General features: G+C 38.6%; 2 protein-coding genes across 4 annotated transcripts in view; one reads left to right on the top strand and one right to left on the bottom strand.

The window, feature by feature from the left end:
* LOC121368937 overlaps positions 1 to 24,640 on the bottom strand; it is a 348,055-nt gene that overhangs the window by 240,344 nt on the left and 83,071 nt on the right. For 2 of the 3 annotated variants that reach the window (XM_041493711.1, XM_041493704.1), the window contains exon 4: positions 10,462 to 10,541. In XM_041493711.1, the coding sequence (XP_041349645.1) occupies positions 10,462 to 10,541 (80 nt within the window). Of the gene's footprint in view, positions 1 to 10,461; positions 10,542 to 19,550; positions 19,702 to 24,640 lie in introns of those variants that run through there. The other variant, XM_041493732.1, reaches the window with a different exon arrangement.
* Positions 19,838 to 24,640, top strand: part of LOC121368916 — a 180,015-nt gene continuing 175,212 nt past the window's right edge. Inside the window, exon 1 of the mRNA XM_041493686.1 lies at positions 19,838 to 20,143. The gene's annotated coding sequence lies outside the window, so the exon portion shown is untranslated. The remainder of the gene's footprint in view (positions 20,144 to 24,640) is intronic.

Consider the following 24,640-nt stretch of genomic DNA (forward strand, 5'->3'; position numbering starts at 1 on the left):
TTATCTGTGTCTTATGCCATATAACCATAATTAAAATATGTTGAGTGTGTCATTATCATTATCTGTGTCTTATGCCATATAACCATAATTAAAATATGTTGAGTATGTCATTAAACATTCCTTCCTTCGGTTTGTTAGTCACCAAATCAGCATGGTTTAATATGTGTTGAGAAACAAATATTTCTTAATTTTCCTCTAAAAGGGTATCAGTTTATCTTAAAGAGTAAAAGTTTATTCATAGATTAAGAACAATTTCACATCATGCTGTTAAATTTTATTGCTTTACATAATGACTGCATTTATAACTTTGTGCTCCAGCGGTATAAAACCATTGAACCTATAGGAGACTGAAATAATTAGAGAAACATTCAGTAATTACAGCACATATATTATCCAGCTAGATTGCCCTAATTAGTGCAATTATGTAACCTGCATCAGGGGTCAGAGACAATTGAGTTCCATTAATAGTCATCATTAGTTCTGGTGTACACACTTTGTGACTAACATGGTTCAAGGCAACTATAAATAGGCTAACAATTTCATATTAATAACCAAATCAGTTTAGTTTTCTTTCATAAACTACAAATGGCATTCACCTTTTCTAAGCAACATGAAGACATAGGGTAGATGGGGTATACATAGAGTAATGGGCTAGATAAGACATGAAGTAGATGAGGACATAGGTAGATGAAGACATGTTGTAAATGGGGGCATGGTGTCGATAGAGGGATGGGATATATGAAGGCATGGTGTCAATGGGGGCATGGGGTATATGGGGGCATGGGGTAGATGGAAGCATGGTGTAGATAGAAGCATGGTGTAGATGGAATGGTGTAGACGGAAGCATGGTGTAGACGGAAGCATGGTGTAGACGGAAGCATGGTGTAGATGGAAGCATGGTGTAGATGGAAGCATTGTGTAGATGGAAGAATGGTATAGATGGAAGCATGGTGTATATGGAAGCATGGTGTATACGGAAGCATGGTGTACATGGAAGCATTGTGTAAATAGAAGCATAATTGTGTATACGGAAGCATGGTGTATACGGAAGCATGGTGTAGATGGAAGCATGGTGTACATGGAAGCATGGTGTACATGGAAGCATGGTGTACATGGAAGCATGGTGTACATGGAAGCATGGTGTAAATGGGGAATGGGGTAGATGGATGCACTGGGCAGACAGAAGCATGGGGTAGATGTGTGGTGCATGTATACATGCATATCTTCAATCAGACTTCAGCCAATACAGAGGAGCTTTGCATCAAGTCATTTCAAGTCCTGCCATGAAGCATAGATACATCAATCAATGTTTCGTATAAAGAAGGCTGTATTTACACAAGATTGTAATCAGAAAACATGTCTGGTCAGTATGCTTCGTTACACACACAGCACTTCAATTTAAGCCAGTGATTTAGGTATAGACATTCTGACTGGAAGCAATAGTACAGTGGTCAAGCTATCACGCTGGTAGGTATATAGGGTGTACAAAGTGCTTCAATTTCAGCCAGTGATTTAGGTATGTATGTTCTAACTGGAAGCAATGGTACTGTGGTCAAGCTATTACGCTGGTAGGTATATAGGGTGTATGAAATGCTTCAATTTCAGCCAGTGATTTAGGTATGTACGTTCTAACTGGAAGCAATGGTACAGTGGTCAAGCTATCACGCTGGTAGGTATATAGGGTGTACAAAGTGCTTCAGTTTCAGCCAGTGATTTAGGTATAGACATTCTGACTGGAAGCAATGGTACTGTGGTCAAGCTATCACGCTGGTAGGTATATAGGGTGTACAAAGTGCTTCAGTTTCAGCCAGTGATTTAGGTATGTATGTTCTAACTGGAAGCAATGGTACAGTGGTCAAGCTATTACGCTGGTAGGTATATAGGGTGTACAAAATGCTTCAGTTTCAGCCAGTGATTTAGGTATGTACATTCTAACTGGAAGCAATGGTACAGTGGTCAAGTTATCACGCTGGTAGGTATATAGGATGTACAAAGTGCTTCAGTTTCAGCCAGTGATTTAGGTATGTACGTTCTAACTGGAAGCAATGGTACAGTGGTCAAGCTATTACGCTGGTAGGTATATAGGGTGTACAAAATGCTTCAATTTCAGCCAGTGATTTAGGTATATACATTCTGACTGGAAGCAATGGTATAGTGGTCAAGCTATCACGCTGGTAGGTATATATAGGGTGTACAAAGTGTTTCAATTTCAGCCAGTGATTTAGGTATATACATTCTAACTGGAAGCAATGGTACAGTGGTCAAGCTATTACGCTGGTAGGTATATAGGGTGTACAAAGTGCTTCAGTTTCAGCCAGTGATTTAGGTATATACATTCTGACTGGAAGCAATGGTATAGTGGTCAAGCTATCACACTGGTAGGTATATAGGGTGTACAAAATGCTTCAAATTAAGCCAGTGATTTAGGTATATATGTTCTGACTGGAAGCAATGGTACAGTGGTCAAGCTATCACACTGGTAGATATATCGGGTATATACCACCAATTCAAACCTCATAAATGACAATAGTAACATATGGACACAGCAGTTTTGTACAGGGTGTCAGTCAACATACACACCATAGATATAAATACTAAGACTCCTCACCCATAACGGAAATTTAAAAAAATGGGGGGGGGGGGGGGTAAATTTCCAATTTCCAATGTAATGGAAAACATCTTAGACTATCCTAGTTCCATACAAACAAATTGTCATCGTAATTTTATATTAATTAATTAATTTTAATTAAAACAGAAACATTTCTTAAAATGTTAAATGTTTTACACTTAAATGTTCTTCTACTTCACATCACTGCCCAATACAACACATTTTAAAAGTTATTTTGCACTTTACATTTCTTTTATCGCTTAGTATACATATTGATAAAACAACAGAGGCCAATATCCCTCATCCCTTTTGTACCAGAGAGTTAGTAACAGTTATTCTTGGATTGGCACAGTTGTAAAACTTCGTCATAAACATCCATATTGATCAAGACTACGAGAGAGCACTTATCCCTCCATGATGAAGCCAAACCTGGAAGCAGCATTTACTCGAATACAGCCTGTGTGTGTGTGTGAGAGAAAGAGAGAGAGAGTGTCTGGTGGCTACATCGTTCATCTTGTGGAGTATAAAACACCTCAAACATTTCAACCCGCGGAGCGAGCGCCCGCCCGCTGCAGCCCAGACAGATTCTGCCAATAACCCATCGTGATTGTGGCGGATCCAAGAACAAGTGTATCTCATCTGACAAGGGAACTAATAAGAACCTCTCTTTGCCTCAGCTGTCAGTATGGTATACTCAGCAACAAAGATATGACAAGGGAACTAATAAGAACCTCTCTCTGCCTCAGCTGTCAGTATGGTATACTCAGCAACAAAGATATGACAAGGGAACTAATAAGAACCTCTCTCTGCCTCAGTGTGTGGTATACTCTCCAACAAAGATATGACAAGGGAACTAATAAGAACCTCTCGATATGACAAGGGAACTAATAAGAACCTCCCTGCCTCAGTGTGTGGTATACTCTCCAACAAAGATATGACAAGTGAACTAATAAGAACCTCTCTCTGCCTCAGCTGTCAGTATGGTATACTCTCCAACAAAGATATGACAAGTGAACTAATAAGAACCTCTCTCTGCCTCAGTGTGTGGTATACTCAGCAACAAAGATATGAAAAGGGAACTAATAAGAATCTCTCTCTGCCTCAACTGTCAGTATGGTATACTCTCCAACAAAGATATGACAAGGGAACTAATAAGAACCTCTCTCTGCCTCAGTGTGTGGTATACTCAGCAACAAAGATATGACAAGGGAACTAATAAGAACCTCTCTCTGCCTCAGCTGTCAGTGCCTAGTATACTCAGCAACAAAGATATGACAAGGAAACTAATAAGAACCTCTCTCTGCCTCAGCTGTCAGTATGGTATACTCAGCAACAAAGATATGACAAGGGAACTAATAAGAACCTCTCTCTGCCTCAGCTGTCAGTATGGTATACTCAGCAACAAAGATATGACAAGGGAACTAATAAGAACCTCTCTCTGCCTCAGTGTGTGGTATACTCTCCAACAAAGATATGACAAGGGAACTAATAAGAACCTCTCGATATGACAAGGGAACTAATAAGAACCTCTCTGCCTCAGTGTGTGGTATACTCTCCAACAAAGATATGACAAGTGAACTAATAAGAACCTCTCTCTGCCTCAGTGTGTGGTATACTCAGCAACAAAGATATGACAAGGGAACTAATAAGAATCTCTCTCTGCCTCAACTGTCAGTATGGTATACTCTCCAACAAAGATATGACAAGGGAACTAATAAGAACCTCTCTCTGCCTCAGTGTGTGGTATACTCAGCAACAAAGATATGACAAGAGAACTAATAAGAACCTCTCTCTGCCTCAGCTGTCAGTGCCTAGTATACTCAGCAACAAAGATATGACAAGGAAACTAATAAGAACCTCTCTCTGCCTCCGCTGTCAGTGCCTAGTATACTCAGCAACAAAGATATGACAAGGGAACTAATAAGAACCTCTCTCTGCCTCAGCTGTCAGTGCCTAGTATACTCAGCAACAAAGATATGACAAGGGAACTAATAAGAACCTCTCTCTGCCTCAGCTGTCAGTGCCTAGTATACTCAGCAACAAAGATATGACAAGGGAACTAATAAGAACCTCTCTGCCTCAGTGTGTGGTATACTCAGCAACAAAGATATGACAAGAGAACTAATAAGAACCTCTCTCTGCCTCAGCTGTCAGTGCCTAGTATACTCAGCAACAAAGATATGACAAGGGAACTAATAAGAACCTCTCTCTGCCTCAACTGTCAGTGCCTAGTATACTCAGCAACAAAGATAAGACACATCAACTAAACAGGCTGTCAGTGTGTGATATGTAAATGGGTTGTCATAGCTGTGCACACTTCTCCTGTCCTAGAGGGAGGAACCTGTGAAAGTTGCCACCAGGACCCATGAACTGCGTGTACCTCAATAGCTTGTTCTGAATGTTCTCGGAGGAACCTGTGAAAGTAGCCACCAGGACCCATGAACTGCGTGTACCTCAATAGCTTGTTCTGAATGTTCTCGGTGGAACCTGTGAAAGTTGATGCCTGGACCCATGAACTGCGTGTGCCTCAGTATCTTGTTCTGAATGTTCTCGGAGGAACCTGTGACAGTTGACACCTGGACCCATGAACTGCGTGTGCCTCAGTATCTTGTTCTGAATGTTCTCGGAGGAACCTGTGACAGTTGACACCTGGACCCATGAACTGCGTGTGCCTCAGTATCTTGTTCTGAATGTTCTTGGAGGAACCTGTGACAGTTGACACCTGGACCCATGAACTGCGTGTGCCTCAGTATCTTGTTCTGAATGTTCTCGGAGGAACCTGTGAAAGTTGACGCCTGGACCCATGAACTGTATGTGCCTCAGTATCTTGTTCTGAATGTTCTCGGAGGAACCTGTGAGAGTTGACACCTGGACCATTGAACTGCGTGTGCGTCAATAGCTTGTTCTGAATGTTCTCGGATGAACCTATGACAGTTGACACCTGGACCCATGAACTGCGTGTACCTCAGTATCTTGTTCTGAATGTTCTCGGAGGAACCTGTGAAAGTTGACGCCTGGACCCATGAACTGTGTGTTCCTCAGTATCTTGTTCTGAATGTTCTCGGAGGAACCTGTGAAAGTTGACGCCTGGACCCATGAACTGCGTGTGCCTCAATACCTTGTTCTGAATGTTCTCGTTAAAACCCATGACCAGACCTGTTCTGTGTATACCAGTACTTCCTAACGAAAATACAAGCAAATCAAATAAATAGGTTCTCAACAACATATATACTCTCTAGCAAAGAACTGTAAAACATGGCTGTAAAAGGGTGTGTTTGCATCCTCTCCCACAAAACCAGCAAACAAGCAATGAAAGCATGTTGGTTAACCTAGCTGCAGAATGTGTGCTGCTTTTTATTCTATTGCCTTCTATGTTTTCAGGATAGGTATATCCCTCATACACATTAGATATACAGCAAGAATTCTGTAGAATTAAACATCTTACCTACCATAAAGTTATTTGGTGTTGCTAATAGCTGCATCTGTCTCTCAATACATGTTTTTAAAAAGAAAGAAGTGTTTTATTTAACGACGCACTCAACACATTTTATTTACGGTTATATGGCGTCAGACATATGGTTAAGGACCACACAGATTTTTTTAGAGGAAACCCGCTGTCGCCACATAGGCTACTCTTTTTACGACAGGCAGCAAAGGATCTTTTATTTGCGCTTTTATTCCCACAGGCAGGATAGCACAAACCATGGCCTTTGTTGAACCAGTTATGGATCACTGGTCGGTACAAGTGGTTTACACCTACCCAATGAGCCTTGCGGAGCACTCACTCAGGGTTTGGAGTCGGTATCTGGATTAAAAAATCCCATGCCTCGACTGGGATCCGAACCCAGTACCTACCAGCCTGTAGACCGATGGCCTGCCATGACGTGTTTTTAAAAATGTCATTTAATTAAAAAATACAATTAATTTTTGTTTTTGTAATAATGCACCAAGATGGACATTCATAGATGTAGCTACAAACCAAGTTGCAATGATATTGGGCTTACAGAGCTAAATGCAAAACTTTAACACTGAGTTAAACGTGAAACTTTAAGATTAAGCTAAATACAAAAATTTATGCCATCATCCCCACCATCAGAAAAACAATATCTACATCTTTCCTGTTACGTGAAAGGTGAAACAAAAAATAGTATTCTAGCACAATTAAGTGTAAATTAAATGCCACCATTTGTCATAAAAGTTACAATCGGACTGAAATATTAAATGATTTTTAAATAGGGACATATCGACCCACCTTTGAAGAATTGCAGTGCTACTGTTTGGAGAAGAAATCTACTAGTGTATGAGAAGACAACACATGTCATTGTGTCCTGTCAGTTGTGTAAACACACAGGACAATCATGATCAGCACGACTCTCAGTGGATTTCACTATTCTTCAATATTTCACATAAGTATTGATTACCAGCTCTATAGACGGGCTTTTCTCTTGTGTAACTTGCAGAAGACTTACACACATAAAAGCAAAAAAATCAACAGCTTTTGGAACAGTACTAAGTGAGTTCCAGCACGAAACAAGACTTGAAAGAGTTACAAACATTTTTCTTCTTTTTTCCCATTTATAACTGACCACATAGCGTGTGTATGGAATGGGCAGGATATGCTCTACTTATTAATTAAAGTTACAGTTTGTTCTGTTTAAAGACATCACTAGAGCACATTGATTTATTAATCAACAGATGTCAAACATTGGATAATTTTGACATATTGTCTCAAAGAGGAAGCCTGTTACATTTTTCCATTTTTGTCTGTAAGTAGCCGGGGATCTTTTATATGCACCATCCCACCCTTTGATATACCAGTTGTGGTGCACTGGCTGGAACGAATTATTATTTTATGCCTAGTGTTTATATGGTTAAAATTAGACTTCGTGTGTGGTAGGTATGTACACACATCTGGATCCCACATGTGATTAATTGTTAAGCACATTTAAGAAAAAAACCCTATCTTGTGTAGGCATTGGGGCCTTTACATTGTCACTGATACAGCATATGTGTGAGGGGTGCAGGCAAGAAACAAATGGAATTAAGATATAAAACTAAAGTTCATCCTTACAAAGGCACCTTACCTTAAAGCCTCAATTTATAGTTTTTAGGTAGTATAAAATATTACAGCTTTTTAAAAATTGGTTTCTTACATGTTTCTTGCATTGTTTAAATTAACAAATTTGGCAAATCCTATTTCATTTCAACTTATTTGTGTGCTTATATCCAAGTAAGGTTTAAGCACGCTGTCCTGGCCAAACACCTCAGCTATCTGGGAGGTCTGTCCAGGACAGTGGGTTAGTTGTTAGTTGGTTAGTGGTTAGTTGGTTAGTGAGACAGAAGAAGGTATAGTGGCCTTACACCTACCCACTGAGCCCTTAAGAACTTGCTCTGGGTTGGAGTCGGTACCGGGCTGCGAACCCTGTATCTACTGGCCTGTAGTCCGATGGCTTAACCACTACGCCACCGAGGCCGGTTGCAAATCCTATGCATTGTTACTTGTATGTGTATTAGAGCATATTCTACCCAAAAGGGGAGTATTAATACAATAAACTTAAAATTATATTAAATTAGTTGTGCTAGTGTTTGTGGTAGCTTAAATGTATTGTATGTATATCAAGTTGTGCTAGTGTTTGTGGTAGATCACTATTGTATGTATATCAAGTTGTGCTAGTGTTTGTGGTAGTTCACTTATTTTATGTATATCAAGTTGTGCTAGTGTTTGTGGTAGATCACTATTGTATGTATATCAAGTTGTGCTAGTGTTTGTGGTAGCTCACTTATTTATGTATATCAAGTTGTGCTAGTGTTTGTGGTAGCTTACTTATTTTATGTATATCAAGTTGTGCTAGTGTTTGTGGTAGCTCACTTATTTTATGTATATCAAGTTGTGCTAGTGTTTGTGGTAGCTCAAACTTATTTTATGTATATCAAGTTGTGCTAGTGTTTGTGGTAGCTCAAACTTATTTTATGTATATCAAGTTGTGCTAGTGTTTGTGGTAGTTCACTTATTTTATGTATATCAAGTTGTGCTAGTGTTTGTGGTAGTTCACTTATTTTATGTATATCAAGTTGTGCTAGTGTTTGTGGTAGCTCACTTATTTTATGTATATCAAGTTGTGCTAGTGTTTGTGGTAGCTCAAACTTATTTTATGTATATCAAGTTGTGCTAGTGTTTGTGGTAGATCACTATTGTATGTATATCAAGTTGTGCTAGTGTTTGTGGTAGATCACTTATTTTATGTATATCAAGTTGTGCTAGTGTTTGTGGTAGATCAAACTTATTTTATGTATATCAAGTTGTGCTAGTGTTTGTGGTAGATCACTTATTTTATGTATATCAAGTTGTGCTAGTGTTTGTGGTAGATCACTTATTTTATGTATATCAAGTTGTGCTAGTGTTTGTGGTAGCTCAAACTTATTGTATGTATATCAAGTTGTGCTAGTGTTTGTGGTAGTTCACTTATTTATGTATATCAAGTTGTGCTAGTGTTTGTGGTAGATCACTTATTTTATGTATATCAAGTTGTGCTAGTGTTTGTGGTAGATCACTATTGTATGTATATCAAGTTGTGCTAGTGTTTGTGGTAGATCACTTATTTTATGTATATCAAGTTGTGCTAGTGTTTGTGGTAGATCAAACTTATTTTATGTATATCAAGTTGTGCTAGTGTTTGTGGTAGATCACTTATTTTATGTATATCAAGTTGTGCTAGTGTTTGTGGTAGATCACTTATTTTATGTATATCAAGTTGTGCTAGTGTTTGTGGTAGCTCAAACTTATTGTATGTATATCAAGTTGTGCTAGTGTTTGTGGTAGTTCACTTATTTATGTATATCAAGTTGTGCTAGTGTTTGTGGTAGATCACTTATTTTATGTATATCAAGTTGTGCTAGTATTTGTGGTAGATCACTTACTGTATGTATATCAAGTTGTGCTAGTGTTTGTGGTAGTTCACTTATTTATGTATATCAAGTTGTGCTAGTATTTGTGGTAGATCACTTATTTTATGTATATCAAGTTGTGCTAGTGTTTGTGGTAGATCACTTATTTATGCAAAACAAATAAGAACTCCTTGAAATTAAATGTCTTGCCTACTATAAACATTTTCGGTGCATTGTGATGACCATCCATTGGTGCAACTACAAACCAAGTTTCATTGATCTAAGATTTATAGTTTGTGTGAAACAGATCAAAATGCAAAACTTTACAGTTATGGTGGAAGCAAGGACATCGGGCGGGGGGAGGGGGGGGAAATGACTGAGATCGAGGGCACAAAGCAACGTTTCTAGAGGGTTTGGGTGTGTGCTCCCCCATAACATTTTTAAAACTAGATGTTCTGAAATGCAATTTTCTGCATTCTACAAGTAAAATTCATCTCTGCCTTAAGATTTACTACCAATATTAATTTTTAGTCAGAATTATTGGTCCCCGCCCCAACCCCCTGCTCTGCCATGCCTGCTTTAATGTTAAATTTTAATGAAAAAAAGTTTCTGTCTCCACTGTTTGAAAAGTAAAACATATATCTATACCTTATTACTCTGTAAAGGCGAGACAAAAAGGTGTGTCCCTTGGAAAAGAGGGACAATGGCTTTAACACTGTTGGCCTTGCGTGTGACAGACATCAATTCTGTCCATCCCAGGAGCGGATCCAGAATTTTGTTCCAGGGGGGTTCATATACAATTAATTAAATGAAAAAATATTTAAGAGTTCACTCATTCATTAAAATTTTAACTGAAATAAATTTTGTTGTCCTGAGCAGGGTGGGGGTGCAGACCCCACCCCTCTGTTTCTGCACCTGTATCCTGTTTGATGGGGGATGGATACTTCAAAACAAAATGTGAGACCTACCTTGCGCCTGCCAGCACGTGGACTGCAGCTCGGCCCCTCCACGGTGTTCGTATCCAACGTATCAACCTCACAAAACAGATCTGAAACAGAGACAGAGAGGTTAATACTTCAACATATCAACCTCACAAAACAGATTTGAAACAGAGACAGGAGGTTAACAATGCTTCAACCTCACAAAACAGATTTGAAACAGACAGGAGGTTAACAACACTTCAGCAGATCGTTTATCAACACCCCATCACATTGTCTAACAACACCCCAGCACACTGTCTAACAATACCCCATCACACTGTCTAACAACACCCCAGCACACTGTCTAACAACACCCCATCACATTGTCTAACAACACCCCAGCACACTGTCTAACAACACCCCATCACATTGTCTAACAACACCCCAGCACACTGTCTAACAACATCCCAGCACTGTCTAACAACACCCCAGCACACTGTCTAACAACACCCCAGCACACTAACAACACCCCAGCACATTGTCTAACAACACCCCAGCACACTGTCTAACAACACCCCAGCACATTGTCTAACAACACCCCATCACATTGTCTAACAACATCCCAGCACACTAACAACACCCCAGCACACTGTGTAACAACACCCCAGCACACTGTCTAACAACACCCCAGCACACTGTCTAACAACACCCCAGCACACTGTCTAACAACACCCCAGCACACTGTGTAACAACACCCCAGCACACTGTGTAACAACACCCCAGCACACTGTCTAACAACACCCCATCACACTGTCTAACAACACCCCATCACAGTGTCTAACAACACCCCATCACATTGTCTAACAACACCCCAGCACATTGTCTAACAACACCCCATCACATTGTCTAACAACATCCCAGCACACTAACAACACCCCAGCATATTGTCTAACAACACCCCAGCACACTGTGTAACAACACCCCAGCACACTGTGTAACAACACCCCAGCATAGTCTAACAACACCCCAGCACACTGTCTAACAACACCCCAGAACTGTCTAACAACACCCCAGCACACTGGCTAACAACACCCCAGCACACTGGCTAATAACACCCCAGCACACTGTGTAATAATACCCCAGCACACTGTGTAACAACACCCCAGCACACTGTGTAACAACACCCCAGCACACTGGCTAACAACACGGGTTAAGGACATATCAATTTAAAAAAAAGCATCAAAGTTATTTGATATATGTTTATGTAAACTGTTTGTATGCTATATTCCAAAAGGTATCCAATGTGTCAAACAGAGAGGGACATACCCCTGCAATGCCACAAATTACCTTTCTATTGTACAATGTACTTCATAATTCTCAGATTACGACAGCTTGCCCTTGAAGTGGTTCATGTAATGCACACAATTTATTAAAAATGTTGCTAAAGACTTAGCTGAAAGTCATTTTAAACACCGACACACAATCATTGTATCCATTTTCAGGGTGATTGTAATCAAGGAAGAGTATTTCTTTCATGTCTTCTTATATTCATGTGACAAAAGAAAGCATAATAAAAATGCACAGCTTTTCACAGACTTGCTTATAAATATGCAGTTCAGTAGGACACGGCCATAACAACATTAGCCCAGATTCGTACCACTACTCCTGCATTGCTCCCATTCTGTAGCATATGTTGGTGTTACGCTACAGTAGTGACATGCAATAACACTCTGTGATCATATAACGCAGTTGTGAACCTCAGATGAGCAATCAACCAATAAGTTACATCCCAAAAGTGAAGCAAGATGGAATAAATGTTTTATTTAACGATGTACTCAACACATTTTATGTACCGTTATATGGAATGAATGAATGACTGTATGAATGTTTAATGACACCCCAGCACAAAAATACATCGGCTATTGGGTGTCAAATAATGGTAAACAAATGAATGAATTGATGATCAATATCAAAATCAAATTAAAAACACGGTGTAAAGAGCTAAAGTTTGCTTTTAAAGTTTGCTTTGTTTAACAACATCACTAGAACATTGATTTATTAATCATTGGTTATTGGATGTCAAACATTTGCTAATTTAGTGAGGAAACCCACTACATTTTTCTGCTAGTAGCAAGGGATCTTTTATATGCACCATCCCACAGACAGGATAGCACACACCAGAGTCTTTGATATACCAGTTGTAGTGCACTGGCTGGAACGAGAAGTAGCCCAATAGGCCCACCGATGGTGTAAAGAGCTGTGCAAAGTATAAATTATATATGGCGTTGGATACGGATATGGTTACGGTTACATGGATAATGGAAGAGGACACCTGCTGCTGCCATGCAAGGAATCCCACAGACAGGATAGTACATACCACAGCCTTTATGACACCAGCTGTAGAGCACTGGCTGGAACAAAAAATAGCCCAATGGGCCCACCGACGGGAATCGATCCCAGACTGACTGCACATCAAACATCACTTTGCCACTTCCCATATTGAGTCATCAGTTCAGTAACTACAATTCCCACTTCCTAAACCATACTTGTTACAAGATTATCAGTGTTTCATACAGACAGGACAGTACATACCACAGTTTTCAATTTATCAATGATGGGACACTGGTTGGGACCAGTGACCCACCACAACTCAGCCAGGTCATATGAGAGGTGGGATGCATGTAGCTCAGTGGTAAAACACTCGCCTACGGTGCAGTTGTCCTCATCACAACCAGTGCTCCATGACTGATACATCAAAGGCCATGGTATGTACTGTCCTGTCTGTGGTAAAGTACATTTATAAAACATTCCTAGCTGCTTGATCATTAGAAGTAGCCTATATGATGCAGCAGGTTTTAGTAAAGGAAGTTTGTTTTGTTTAACAACACCACTACAGCACATTGATTTATGAATCATTGGCTATTGGATGTCAAACATATGGTCATTTTTGACAGTGTCATAGAGAGGAAACCCGCTACATTTTTTTCATTAGTAGCAAGGGATCTTTTATATGCAGCATACCACAGCCTTTGATATACCAGTCATGGTGCACTGGCTGGAACGAGGAATAGCCAAATGGGCCCACTGACGGGAATTGATCCCAAACTGACCGTGCATCAAGCGAATGCTTTACCACTGGGCTATGCCCCACCCCCATCATTTATAAAGTAACATGCTAGTAACACCACCAGAAATACAACACACACCTGAGATACAACAGGCCCATCATCTATAAAGTATCATGCTAGTAACAACACCAGAAATACAACACATGCACACCTGAGATACAACAGGCCCATCATCTATAAAGTAACATGCTAGTAACAACACCAGAAATACAACACATGCACACCTGAGATACAACAGGCCCATCACCTATAAAGTAACATACTAGTAACAACACCAGAAATACAACACATGCACACCTGAGATACAACAGGCCCATCACCTATAAAGTAACATGCTAGTAACAACACCAGAAATACACACACAAATAACTGTTTCCTGGCACTAGTAAACTGAACCTCATCATGTTTGATACTGCTCTGGCATGTGCGATACAATGAATATGACATACACAATTAGTATTAATCTACATGTACACACTAATACGAGACACACTCAACCAGCAATTATATAGTGATAAATATCACAGCTTGTAATGCTGGTATGCACATACAAAAGGGAAGAAATTAAGGAAGGGCTGAGACACACTGTATACTACATTGTGAAAGAAGAAACCTGCAAGTGTCAAGAAGACTACTATGTTTCACAATAATAGCTCTTTTGCGTGATGTTTAATGTACCAGTAATAATTTATATAACAGGATTGTTACTGGCCAAAGTAACACAAGAACAGACATTGAAAAGGAGTGGGAAGAGGGAGGGGGGAGAGAGTTTATTTTGTTTAACAAAGTAACACAAGAACAGACATTGAAAAGGAGTGGGAAGCGGGAGGGGGAGAGAGTTTATTTTGTTTAACAAAGTAACACAAGAACAGACATTGAAAAGGAGTGGGAAGAGGGAGGGGGAGAGAGTTTATTTTGTTTAACAAAAAACTAGAGCACATTAATTGATTAATCATCAGCTAATGGATGTCAAACATTTGTTAATTTTTAGAGGAAACCGGTCAATTTTTTTATTAGTGGCAAGCAAGGGATCTTTCATACACACAGATAGGATAGCACATACCATCACCTTTGATATACCAGTCATGGTGCACTGAGCGGGGGAAAAAAAAGAGCTCAATGGGAGAGAGGGAGAGGGAGAGAGGGAGAGAGAGAGAGAGAGAGAGAGAGAGAGAGGGAGAGTGACAGACAGAGAGAGAGAGAAAGGGGGAAGAGTGACAGACAGACAGAGAGAGAGAGAGAGAGAGAGGAAAGGAAAGGAAAGAAAATAAAGGAATGTTTGTTTAACAACACCTCAGCACATATATCAGAGAGAGGGAAAGAGACAGACAGAGTGAGAGCGTGAGAGAGAGACAGAGCGAGAGAGTGAGTGAGTGAGTGAGTGAGTGAGTGAGTGAGTGAGTGAGTGATTAAGAGCAAGAGAGGGGGAGAGGGAGGGAGGGAGGGAGAGAGAGAGAGAGAGAGAGAGAGAGAGAGAGAGAGAGAGAGAGAGAGAGAGAGAGAGAGAGAGAGAGAGAGAGAGAGAGAGAGAGAGAGAGAGAGAGAGAGAGACAGACAGACAGACAGACAGAGAGAGAGAGAGAGAGACAGACAGACAGACAGAGTGAGAGCGTGAGATAGAGACAGAGCGAGAGAGTGAGTGAGTGATTAAGAGCAAGAGGGGGGAGAGGGAGGGAGAGAGGGAGAGAGAGAGAGAAAGAGAGAGAGAGAGAAAGAGAGAGAGAGAGAGAAAGAGAGAGAGAGAGAGAGACAGACAGACAGAGACAGAGTTAAGGAAAGAAAAGAAAAGAAATGTTTGTTTAACAACACCTCAGCACATCTTCACACTGGCTATTTGGTATCTAACACAGTGCTCTACAGAGCAAGTTAAAATTTACTCTACCCTGGCCAGTAAAGTAAAATAGTTTAGTCGCCAGCCACTTATATTTAGTAGCCAGTTAATATATATATATACTTGTCATTAAATCGATACATCTGCCATTTTACGGCACATTACTAATGCTGTAATTGTTATTTGGACCGCATTCGAATGAACTCGTGAAGGGGGTAATTCCTAGTTGTTAAATAGTAATTACAAGTTACTGTTTGTGTCCGGTTCCTCTAAAACAGTGAACGACTATTAACTATCATTATTAAATTCCGTACCTAAGTATTAAGCGAATTTAAGTGAATTACTATTTTAATGGCACTGCTAAAATATGCATTTAAATTGCAGTACTCATTAAAAAGTTAAATAAAAACATTGTGATAATATCTACCAGGCTTCAGAGTGTTACTTCTAGTTACCAACTAGCTACCTTACTTTTGGTTTAAATATTTATTTTCGTCACATACTGCCTTATCAATCCATAAATACTGTTTTGTAAATAGTTGTGTCTTTAAAGCCATCTAAAGTCGAGTCATGAAAATAGAAACATGTTTTCATCCTCCACTGGTGAACATGACTTCCGACATGATTAAAACGACATTCACGACTGGAGACGTCGTCATCGTGGAGGGACCCGTTATCACGATAAGCACGAGACGATTGGAGCGCAGCATAACACATATACAAGTTGACATTTAAAACAATTAAAGACATTAAGGACATACAGTGGCTCAACAATGGTCATTTTAATACATACATAAAACCTGGCTCTAAATGGGACAGGACCTTCTTGGTCCAAAACTGAACTGGGGCCGAATTATTTCCAAGCGCTTGATATTCAAGTTAAGGGAAATAACATCATAACGAAGTATTATAAATGTACCTCCCACTTAACGTCACCGTGTTTACTCTTGAGTACTGGAAAATCGTTATTCATAGTCTTATTAACATGTCTCAAACTTTTATTTTTCAAACAAATTACCGATAGAAAACATGTTTTATGGAAGATAAATTGCTACTGATCCACAGTGTTTTCCGATGTCCAGTTTTGCTTACAGATTGAAGTGAAATTATTGGACAGTCGCCAACTGGCGAATGTGATTTTATTTTTTAGACGCCAGGGAATGTTTTTAGTTGCCATGGCGAGTATTTTACTCGCTTTGTAGAGCACTGATCTAACATATGGTTATATTGCCCATATGCCCCCACCCCTGTTTGTCAATGCCAGTTCATGGGACCAAGTAAGATGTCAGTTTAGAGTATACGGTTTAGACAGTTCATGGGACCAAGTAAGATGTCAGTTTAGAGTATACGGTTTAGACAGTTCATGGGACCAAGTAAGATGTCAGTTTAGAGTATACGGTTTAGACAGTTCATGGGACCAAGTAAGATGTCAGTTTAGAGTATACGGTTTAGACAGTTCATGGGACCAAGTAAGATGTCAGTTTAGAGTATACGGTTTAGACAATTCATGGGACCAAGTAAGATGTCAGTTTAGAGTATACGGTTTAGACAGTTCATGGGACCAAGTAAGATGTCAGTTTAGAGTATACGGTTTAGACAGTTCATGGGACCAAGTAAGATGTCAGTTTAGAGTATACGGTTTAGACAGTTCATGGGACCAAGTAAGATGTCAGTTTAGAGTATACGGTTTAGACAGGTTCTGTTCTGTACTGATATTTTAAAAGGGGCCATGAAAAACATCCTGTTTTGAGGGAATTCCTGTTTACCGAGTGTCTGGTTATGAGTGGTTTCACTGTATAGTCATCAAGCTATTTCATATTCTACATACATATAGCTCTAATTGAATAATCACAGCTACATTTAGTACTCTCTGATAACTACACAGCCATAAAAGATATATAAACCACATTATTTAAGTACAAAAACTAACATACTTTATAACACTGTAAACTCAACGGAGAAATAATCTTATTATTTAAAGAATAATTTATACCTTTCAACAAAACTATATAGCATATTTCATAGATACAAAAAAAAACCACAACCCCCCCCCCCCCCCCCAAAAAACACACAAACCCAAATGGTAAGACTTACAGACCTATATCACCATATTTCCCCCATATAATTAATTTAGTAAACAAGACACATAGTGCGCCTAAAATGTTAACAAGACATTAATAATTCTTATATACCAAAACAACATAAAGGGATTCAAACTGAACAATTTTAATTAAATTAAAGAAAATTTATATTTGATGTTTTTTTAGTTTAATTTTAAAACACCCCCATGATATACAGCAACCTCTTAACTAAACTTAATGCTCTAAAAGGTGAAATACATTGTATACTACTCACTGACTATTAGCAACTGAACAACCTAACCGGGCCAGATATACACATGTACACATGCAGTATTCTGCACATACAAAAGACATGTTCAACAAAATGCCAAAACCCACAGAAATAATTGACCTGACAAAACACATCTTTATCTGTATAAATAACAACATAATTTGGCAAATCTTATAAAACACGTGCATTAAAACAAATGTAAATTCACAGAAAAAAACAGAATTAAAATAAATCATCGAGAGATGCTGTATATTACTGACGTAACATATATTTATCTGTACAAACAAAACAACATGATATGGCAAGTCTTACCAATTAATGTACACATGTACGAACAAAAAATATAAATTTACAGAACAAGCAATCTTAAAACAAAAATCATCCAAAGCCATATATTTAATACTGACTTAATGTATATTTATCCGTGTTAAAAACAGCATAATATGGCAAATCTTACAAACAAAAAATGTAAATTCACAGAAAAACCCCAACCTTAAAACATAAATAATCCAAAAATGCTATATATTACTGATATAAGATAGTTTAGGACTCAACAGTCATGATTAAAGTGAAGAAGAAGAAGAAGAAGAAGAAGAAGAAGAAGAAGAAGAAGAAGAAGAAGAAGAAGAAGAAGAAAGAAAGAAATGTTTTATTTAACGATGCACTTAACACATTTTATTTACGGTCATATGACACATGGTTAAGGACCACACAGATTTTGAGAAGAAACCCGCTGTCGCCACTACATGGGCTACTCTTTCCAATTAGCAGCAAAGGATCTTTTATTTGCACTTCCCACAGGCAGGTTAGCACAAACCATGGCCTTTGTTGAACCAGTTATGAATCACTGGTCGGTACAAGTGATTTACACCTACCCATTGAGCCTTGCAGATCACTCACTCAGGGTTTGGAGTCGGTATCTGGATTAAAATTCCCATGCCTCGACTGGGATCCGAACCCATTACCTACCAGCCTGTAGACCGATGGCCTAACCATGATGCCACCGAGACTGGTAATAAGAAGAAGAAGACTGACATAACATATTTATCTGTACACAAAACAGATCTAATGTGGCAAGACTTATAAATGTACATTTGGACAGAGGTGCATAAAGTACTCACCCAGTCGCCAACTGTGAGTAAAAATTCTGATGGACGAGTTAAAAAATGCAACTACCAGTCCGATGGTCAATCCATCTGTTTTATTTTGTTTGCCACATGATGTTGATCACTTACCAGGTGTTCTTAATAATGTATTGTCAAATATCTATATATATAATTTGAAGTGAAGACACTATATATTATAATATTATTAATAATATATTATTCTATAGACTGGCGGACTAGTAGAAAGTATTGCGGATTAGTAAATTTTAGTTAGTTCTGGTCCGGTGGGCTAGTGAAATATGTTCCATTTCTACACCCCTGTTTGTACATACAAAAATGCATAACAGAATGTAAAACGAAATGTTAAAATTCTAAGAAACATCGGCTTTATCACATAAAGAATCCAAAGATTGAATATATTACTGACAGGGCATACTTTCATCTGTATACAAAACATCATAATATGCTAAGACTTACAAACATATGCATGTACATACACAAAATATGTAATGGCATGTGCAATTAGATAGTAAATTCTCAAAACAGAACAACCATGTAAGACAACTCATCCATAGATGCCATATCTCACTGATATAACGTAGATATTTATCTACACACAAAACAACATAATATGGCAAAACGTACAAACATACACATGTGCACATAAAAAAATACATAATGGAATGCACAATAAAATTGTAAAATTCTCAAAAAACCAACCTTGTAACAGAAATCATCCAACAATACCACAAAAAAACGACACAAATCAGTTGTCAGCAACTACCGTTTCTCTCTTCTTCCTTCGACCGCTATGACATGCAACTGTGATAATTCTGCTTAGCTATCCAGCACACAACATTACAGCACAGACACCAGCCGTCTTTTATAGTCAGTCCCTTTCACAGTCGCCCGTCCAATAACAAGCGGCCGGCGTGTGAGAGAAACAGAGAGAGAGAGAGAGAGTGGAAGCAGAGCGTGCACAGAGACTGAGGTTATTCCTGACTCACACAACAGAGATTAACCCATTCCTTTCATCAGTGACGCAAAACAAGTACGGCATACGCTGTGTGTGCAAGCTACTAGGCACTAGGACCAAGACACTATAGGAACCAAAACACAAGTACGTTATACGCTGTGTGTGCAAGCTACTAGGCACTAGGACCAAGACACTAGTACGCTATATGCTATGTGTACAAGCTACTAGGAACGCAAAATACTATGTGTGCAAGCTACTAGGCACTAGGAATGAAAACACACAAGTACACTATGTGTGCAACTAGCTACTAGGCAGCAGGGATGTCCACAAGTGAAAGGTAGGTACTGAGTCGTACTCATTTTTTTATAACTTTTGTTCACAGATAACACGACAAACTTATAAGTTATGTTTTTTTATTCGTACACAAAGTGTGATGGGAGCAGTTCAACAAATAGGTACTACTCTAGGGTTGAGGGGGCATCATGGGATATGGTATATATCGAACCTTATTATAGGATGAGTTATCAAACCTTATTATGCGATGAGTTATCAAACATTATTGGGAGGAAGTGGTGGTGGTGGTCGTGGAGGGGCTGTTTGTCTCAAGTTACGTAACATTTTCAAAACAAAATATCACTTTTATTTATAAATTAAAATGTTAAAATTCAGTGATATTTTGTTCTTTAACAGATTAAAAAAAAAATCTATAAAACCAAAGCAATAAAAAAGAAATACAAACAAAAAATGCAAGAATATTGGTAAAATGATGTCATAGTGAGAGAAACAGCATTACATAATTTGTTGACAATGAATTGACTAGGTCTGTGGGCAAAATCAAATACATTGCAGTTAGACTTATCAAGTTCCAATGATCAATTATAATCAAACATTGATCGGTTTGGTTCTACTAAAGTGATGATCCATTATAACAATCCATCATCGATTGTGTGGCAAAATAATTCCTCCAGGTTGGATGATGGTAACTGATGTAAATACGCTGGGTTTAGTGTTTGTTTTCATGTGAATTAACATAAAGGAAAAAGAAATGAAATAGTTATTAAAGGTAAAATCAGTGATCTGTAGGCTTTATGTCAGTGAACATGACAATAGTTATTAAAGGTAAAATCAGTGATCTGTAGGCTTTATGTCAGTGAACATGGCAATAGGTGCATGGTGCTTGTCATTCAAAATCTGTGTCATGTTCACATAATTCTAACCGATTTTGTAACTGAAAGATTGATTGGTGCTAACCGATGATAACCGATAACGACATCGATGATTAATTCCAACTGATTCCCAACACTAAGATAGACCTAGTTACCTCTTGGTCTTAAAGTTACAAAACATCCCAACACTAAGATAGACCTAGTTACCTCTTGGTCTTAAAGTTACAAAACATCCCAACACTAAGATAGACCTAGTTACCTCTTGGTCTTAAAGTTACAAAACATCCCAACACTAAGATAGACCTAGTTACCTCTTGGTCTTAAAGTTACAAAACATCCCAACACTAAGATAGACCTAGTTACCTCTTGGTCTTAAAGTTACAAAACATTATGTGAGAGTGGGGGTATAACAATTACAAATTTCTGCATTATGTAATTATTTAATAGCTCCATGTGTGTACAGGGATAACTATGTTTTAGTAGCTAGCCGATGAGAAAACATGCTAGGAATAGCTAAATACAGAATTTTAACAAAGTTAAAAGAAAAGAACTGCTAAATAGCTAAATAAAAATATTATAAAGAAAGAATTGTACATATTTAAGAATGAATGAATGAAATGAATGAATGAAAATGAATGAATGAAAAAATGAATGAATGAATGAATAAAAAATGAATGAATGTTTAATTTTAACCCATCATAAAAAAAAATGTAAGAGAGGAAATATATTTGCTAAACAACTAGAAAATGTAAAAGATAAAGTATAGAACAGCTAACAGCTAGATAAGCGAAGAGAATGAAAAGAAATAAAATGCTATAGAGTTTAGAACACAAATAGCTAGAAGATTAAACAAATTATAATATAAAATAATAGCTAAATACCTTAAGAGAATTTAAAAAGAAAATAACACAATTAGTAAACAACTAAAGAATTTAAGAGAACACAGATCATAAATTGCTCAACAGATACACATGCAACTAAAAACAAACATGGAAGAAGAATAGGTAAATACATGTAACTAGATAATTTAGTTCTGATATCAGTATTTGAATCTTCCTAGAAGTGGTGCTCAAGAGTTCTCATTGCTCTGTGTTATTGTGTGTGTGTTATTATTGGTACAATTTATGTGTATGGTTACACATTTCCCAGTAGCGCATGTGTAAAGTTATGCAGCATGCAACTGGCTTACAAGCGTGAAAGCAATAAGTCAGATCTATCAACAGGTCTACATTCAGCATCTGTCTGTGTGTAAGAACACCCTTTGTAGACTCAGTGACTTGCTTATCCAATATCATCCATTTCTCACATTTTATCTCTAAGAAAAGGAAAACTTGTACTTGTTTTAACTTTATTTTTTTGCTTCTATCTTGGTTTAGAATTCAAACATGCTCTCTGGGTGCACACACCTCAGTTATTCAAACATGCTCTCTGGGTGCACACACCTCAGTTATTCAAACATGCTCTCTGGGTGCACACACCTCAGTTATTCAAACATGCTCTCTGGGTGCACACACCTCAGTTATTCAAACATGCTCTCTGGGTGCACACACCTCAGTTATTCAAACCTGCTCTCTGAGTGCACACACCTCAGTTATTCAAACCTGCTCTCTGGGTGCACACACCTCAGTTATTCAAACATGCTCTCTGGGTGCACACACCTCAGTTATTCAAACATGCTCTCTGGGTGCACACACCTCAGTTATTCAAACATGCTCTCTGGGTGCACACACCTCAGTTATTCAAACATGCTCTCTGGGTGCACACACCTCAGTTATTCAAACATGCTCTCTGGGTGCACACACCTCAGTTATTCAAACATGCTCTCTGGGTGCACACACCTCAGTTATTAAAATGGTCATCTTTGCTTTGTTTAACGACACCACTAAACCACATTGATTTATTAATCATCGGCTATTGGATGTTAAACATTGGATAATTCTGACACATAGTCTTAGAGGAATCCAGTTGGACTTTTTACAGCAGCTAGGACTATTTTATATGCACATTCCCAAACAGGACAGCACATACCATGGCCTTTGATATACCAGTCATGGGGCACTGGTTGGGATGGGATCTCAACTATCTCATTTTGTTAGTGGTAGAATCTCAACTATCTCATTTTGTTAGTGGTAGAATACTCACTTAAAGTACAATGAGTGTAGAAGTGACTGCTCTCGATGGATTCAGTTTTTCCTTTAGTCCCAATAGTGTGTCATAACTGGTACAGCAAACCGGCCTCGCTGGTAGGTACTGAGTTTGGATCCCAGCTGAGGCATGTGATTTTTAATCCAGACATCGACTCCAAACCCTGAGTGAGTGCTCCACAAGACTCAGTGGGTAGGTGTAAACCACGTGCACCGACCAGTGATCCATAACTGGTTCAACAAAGGCCATGGTTTGTGCTATCCTGCCTGTGGGAAGGGCAAATAAAAGATCCCTTGCTGCCTGTCATAAAAGAGTAGCCTATGTGGCGACAGTGGGTTTCCTCTAAAAAAACAGTGTCAGAATGACCATATGTTTGACGTCCAATAGCCGATGATAAGATATAAAATCAATGTGCTCTAGTGGCGTTGTTAAATACCCCCCCACAAAAACAATAACTGCATAGTACAGCAAAGACTGTTGTAAGTGCTGTTCTGTTTGTAGTAAAGTACATGTAAATGATCCATTAACTGCTAGCCAGTGATTAATCAATGGACTGGGGTGTTTGTAGTAAAGTACATGTAAATGATCCATTAACTGCTAGCCAGTGATTAATCAATGGACTGGGGTGTTTGTAGTAAAGTACATGTAAATGATCCATTAACTGCTAGCCAGTGATTAATCAGTGGACTGGGGTGTTTGTAGTAAAGTACATGTAAATGATCCATTAACTGCTAGCCAGTGATTAATCAATGGACTGGGGTGTACTTTTCTTTCTATTAAAAACAAACAACCTTGTAACGAAAACAAATTATGGTAAGCCATGACTGTGTTCATCAGAGTTGTTGCCACTAAACCAGGATATATGCTAAAAGCTTGTGTGAAGATTGTTTGTCATAAATATTTCTATACCAGTTCACAAGTGCATGTGTGTCTTTATTACAGGTTACTGTTCCAAAACAGGAACTTCTATTTATATGTCATACTTTGACCTGAAGTGAACTTTTAGTACCGTAACCAGAACAACTGCTACTGTGATTGGCTGTAGAATATCATACTGTGTATCTACACAGATTTGAGAGGTTCAGTTGTACACTAGAAATTCAAAGCAACAATTTGCTTTTTTAATGACACCACTAGAGCACATTGATTTGTTTATCATCGGCTATTGGATGTCAAACATTATCTAATTTTGACATAGTCGCAGAGAGGAAACCCGCTACATCTTTCCATTAGTAGCAAAGGATCTTTAATATGCACCATCCCACAGACAGGATAGCTCATACCATGGCCTTTGATATACCAATCATCATGCACCGGCTGGAATGAGAAATATCCAATGTGCCCACTGACAGGGATCGATCCTAAACCAACTGCACATCAAGTGAATGTTTACCACTGCACTACATCCTGTCCCAAGTTGAAAGCACTGCATGGAACTGCAATTTTCTGAGGGTTGGTACCAAAAAATGTCCTTTAAATCCCGTAAATGCATATGACACCTAGCCGAGTTCTATGACTGCACC

Source organism: Gigantopelta aegis, chromosome 1 (assembly GCF_016097555.1).
Source record: "Gigantopelta aegis isolate Gae_Host chromosome 1, Gae_host_genome, whole genome shotgun sequence".
NCBI classification, from domain to species: domain Eukaryota; kingdom Metazoa; phylum Mollusca; class Gastropoda; order Neomphalida; family Peltospiridae; genus Gigantopelta; species Gigantopelta aegis.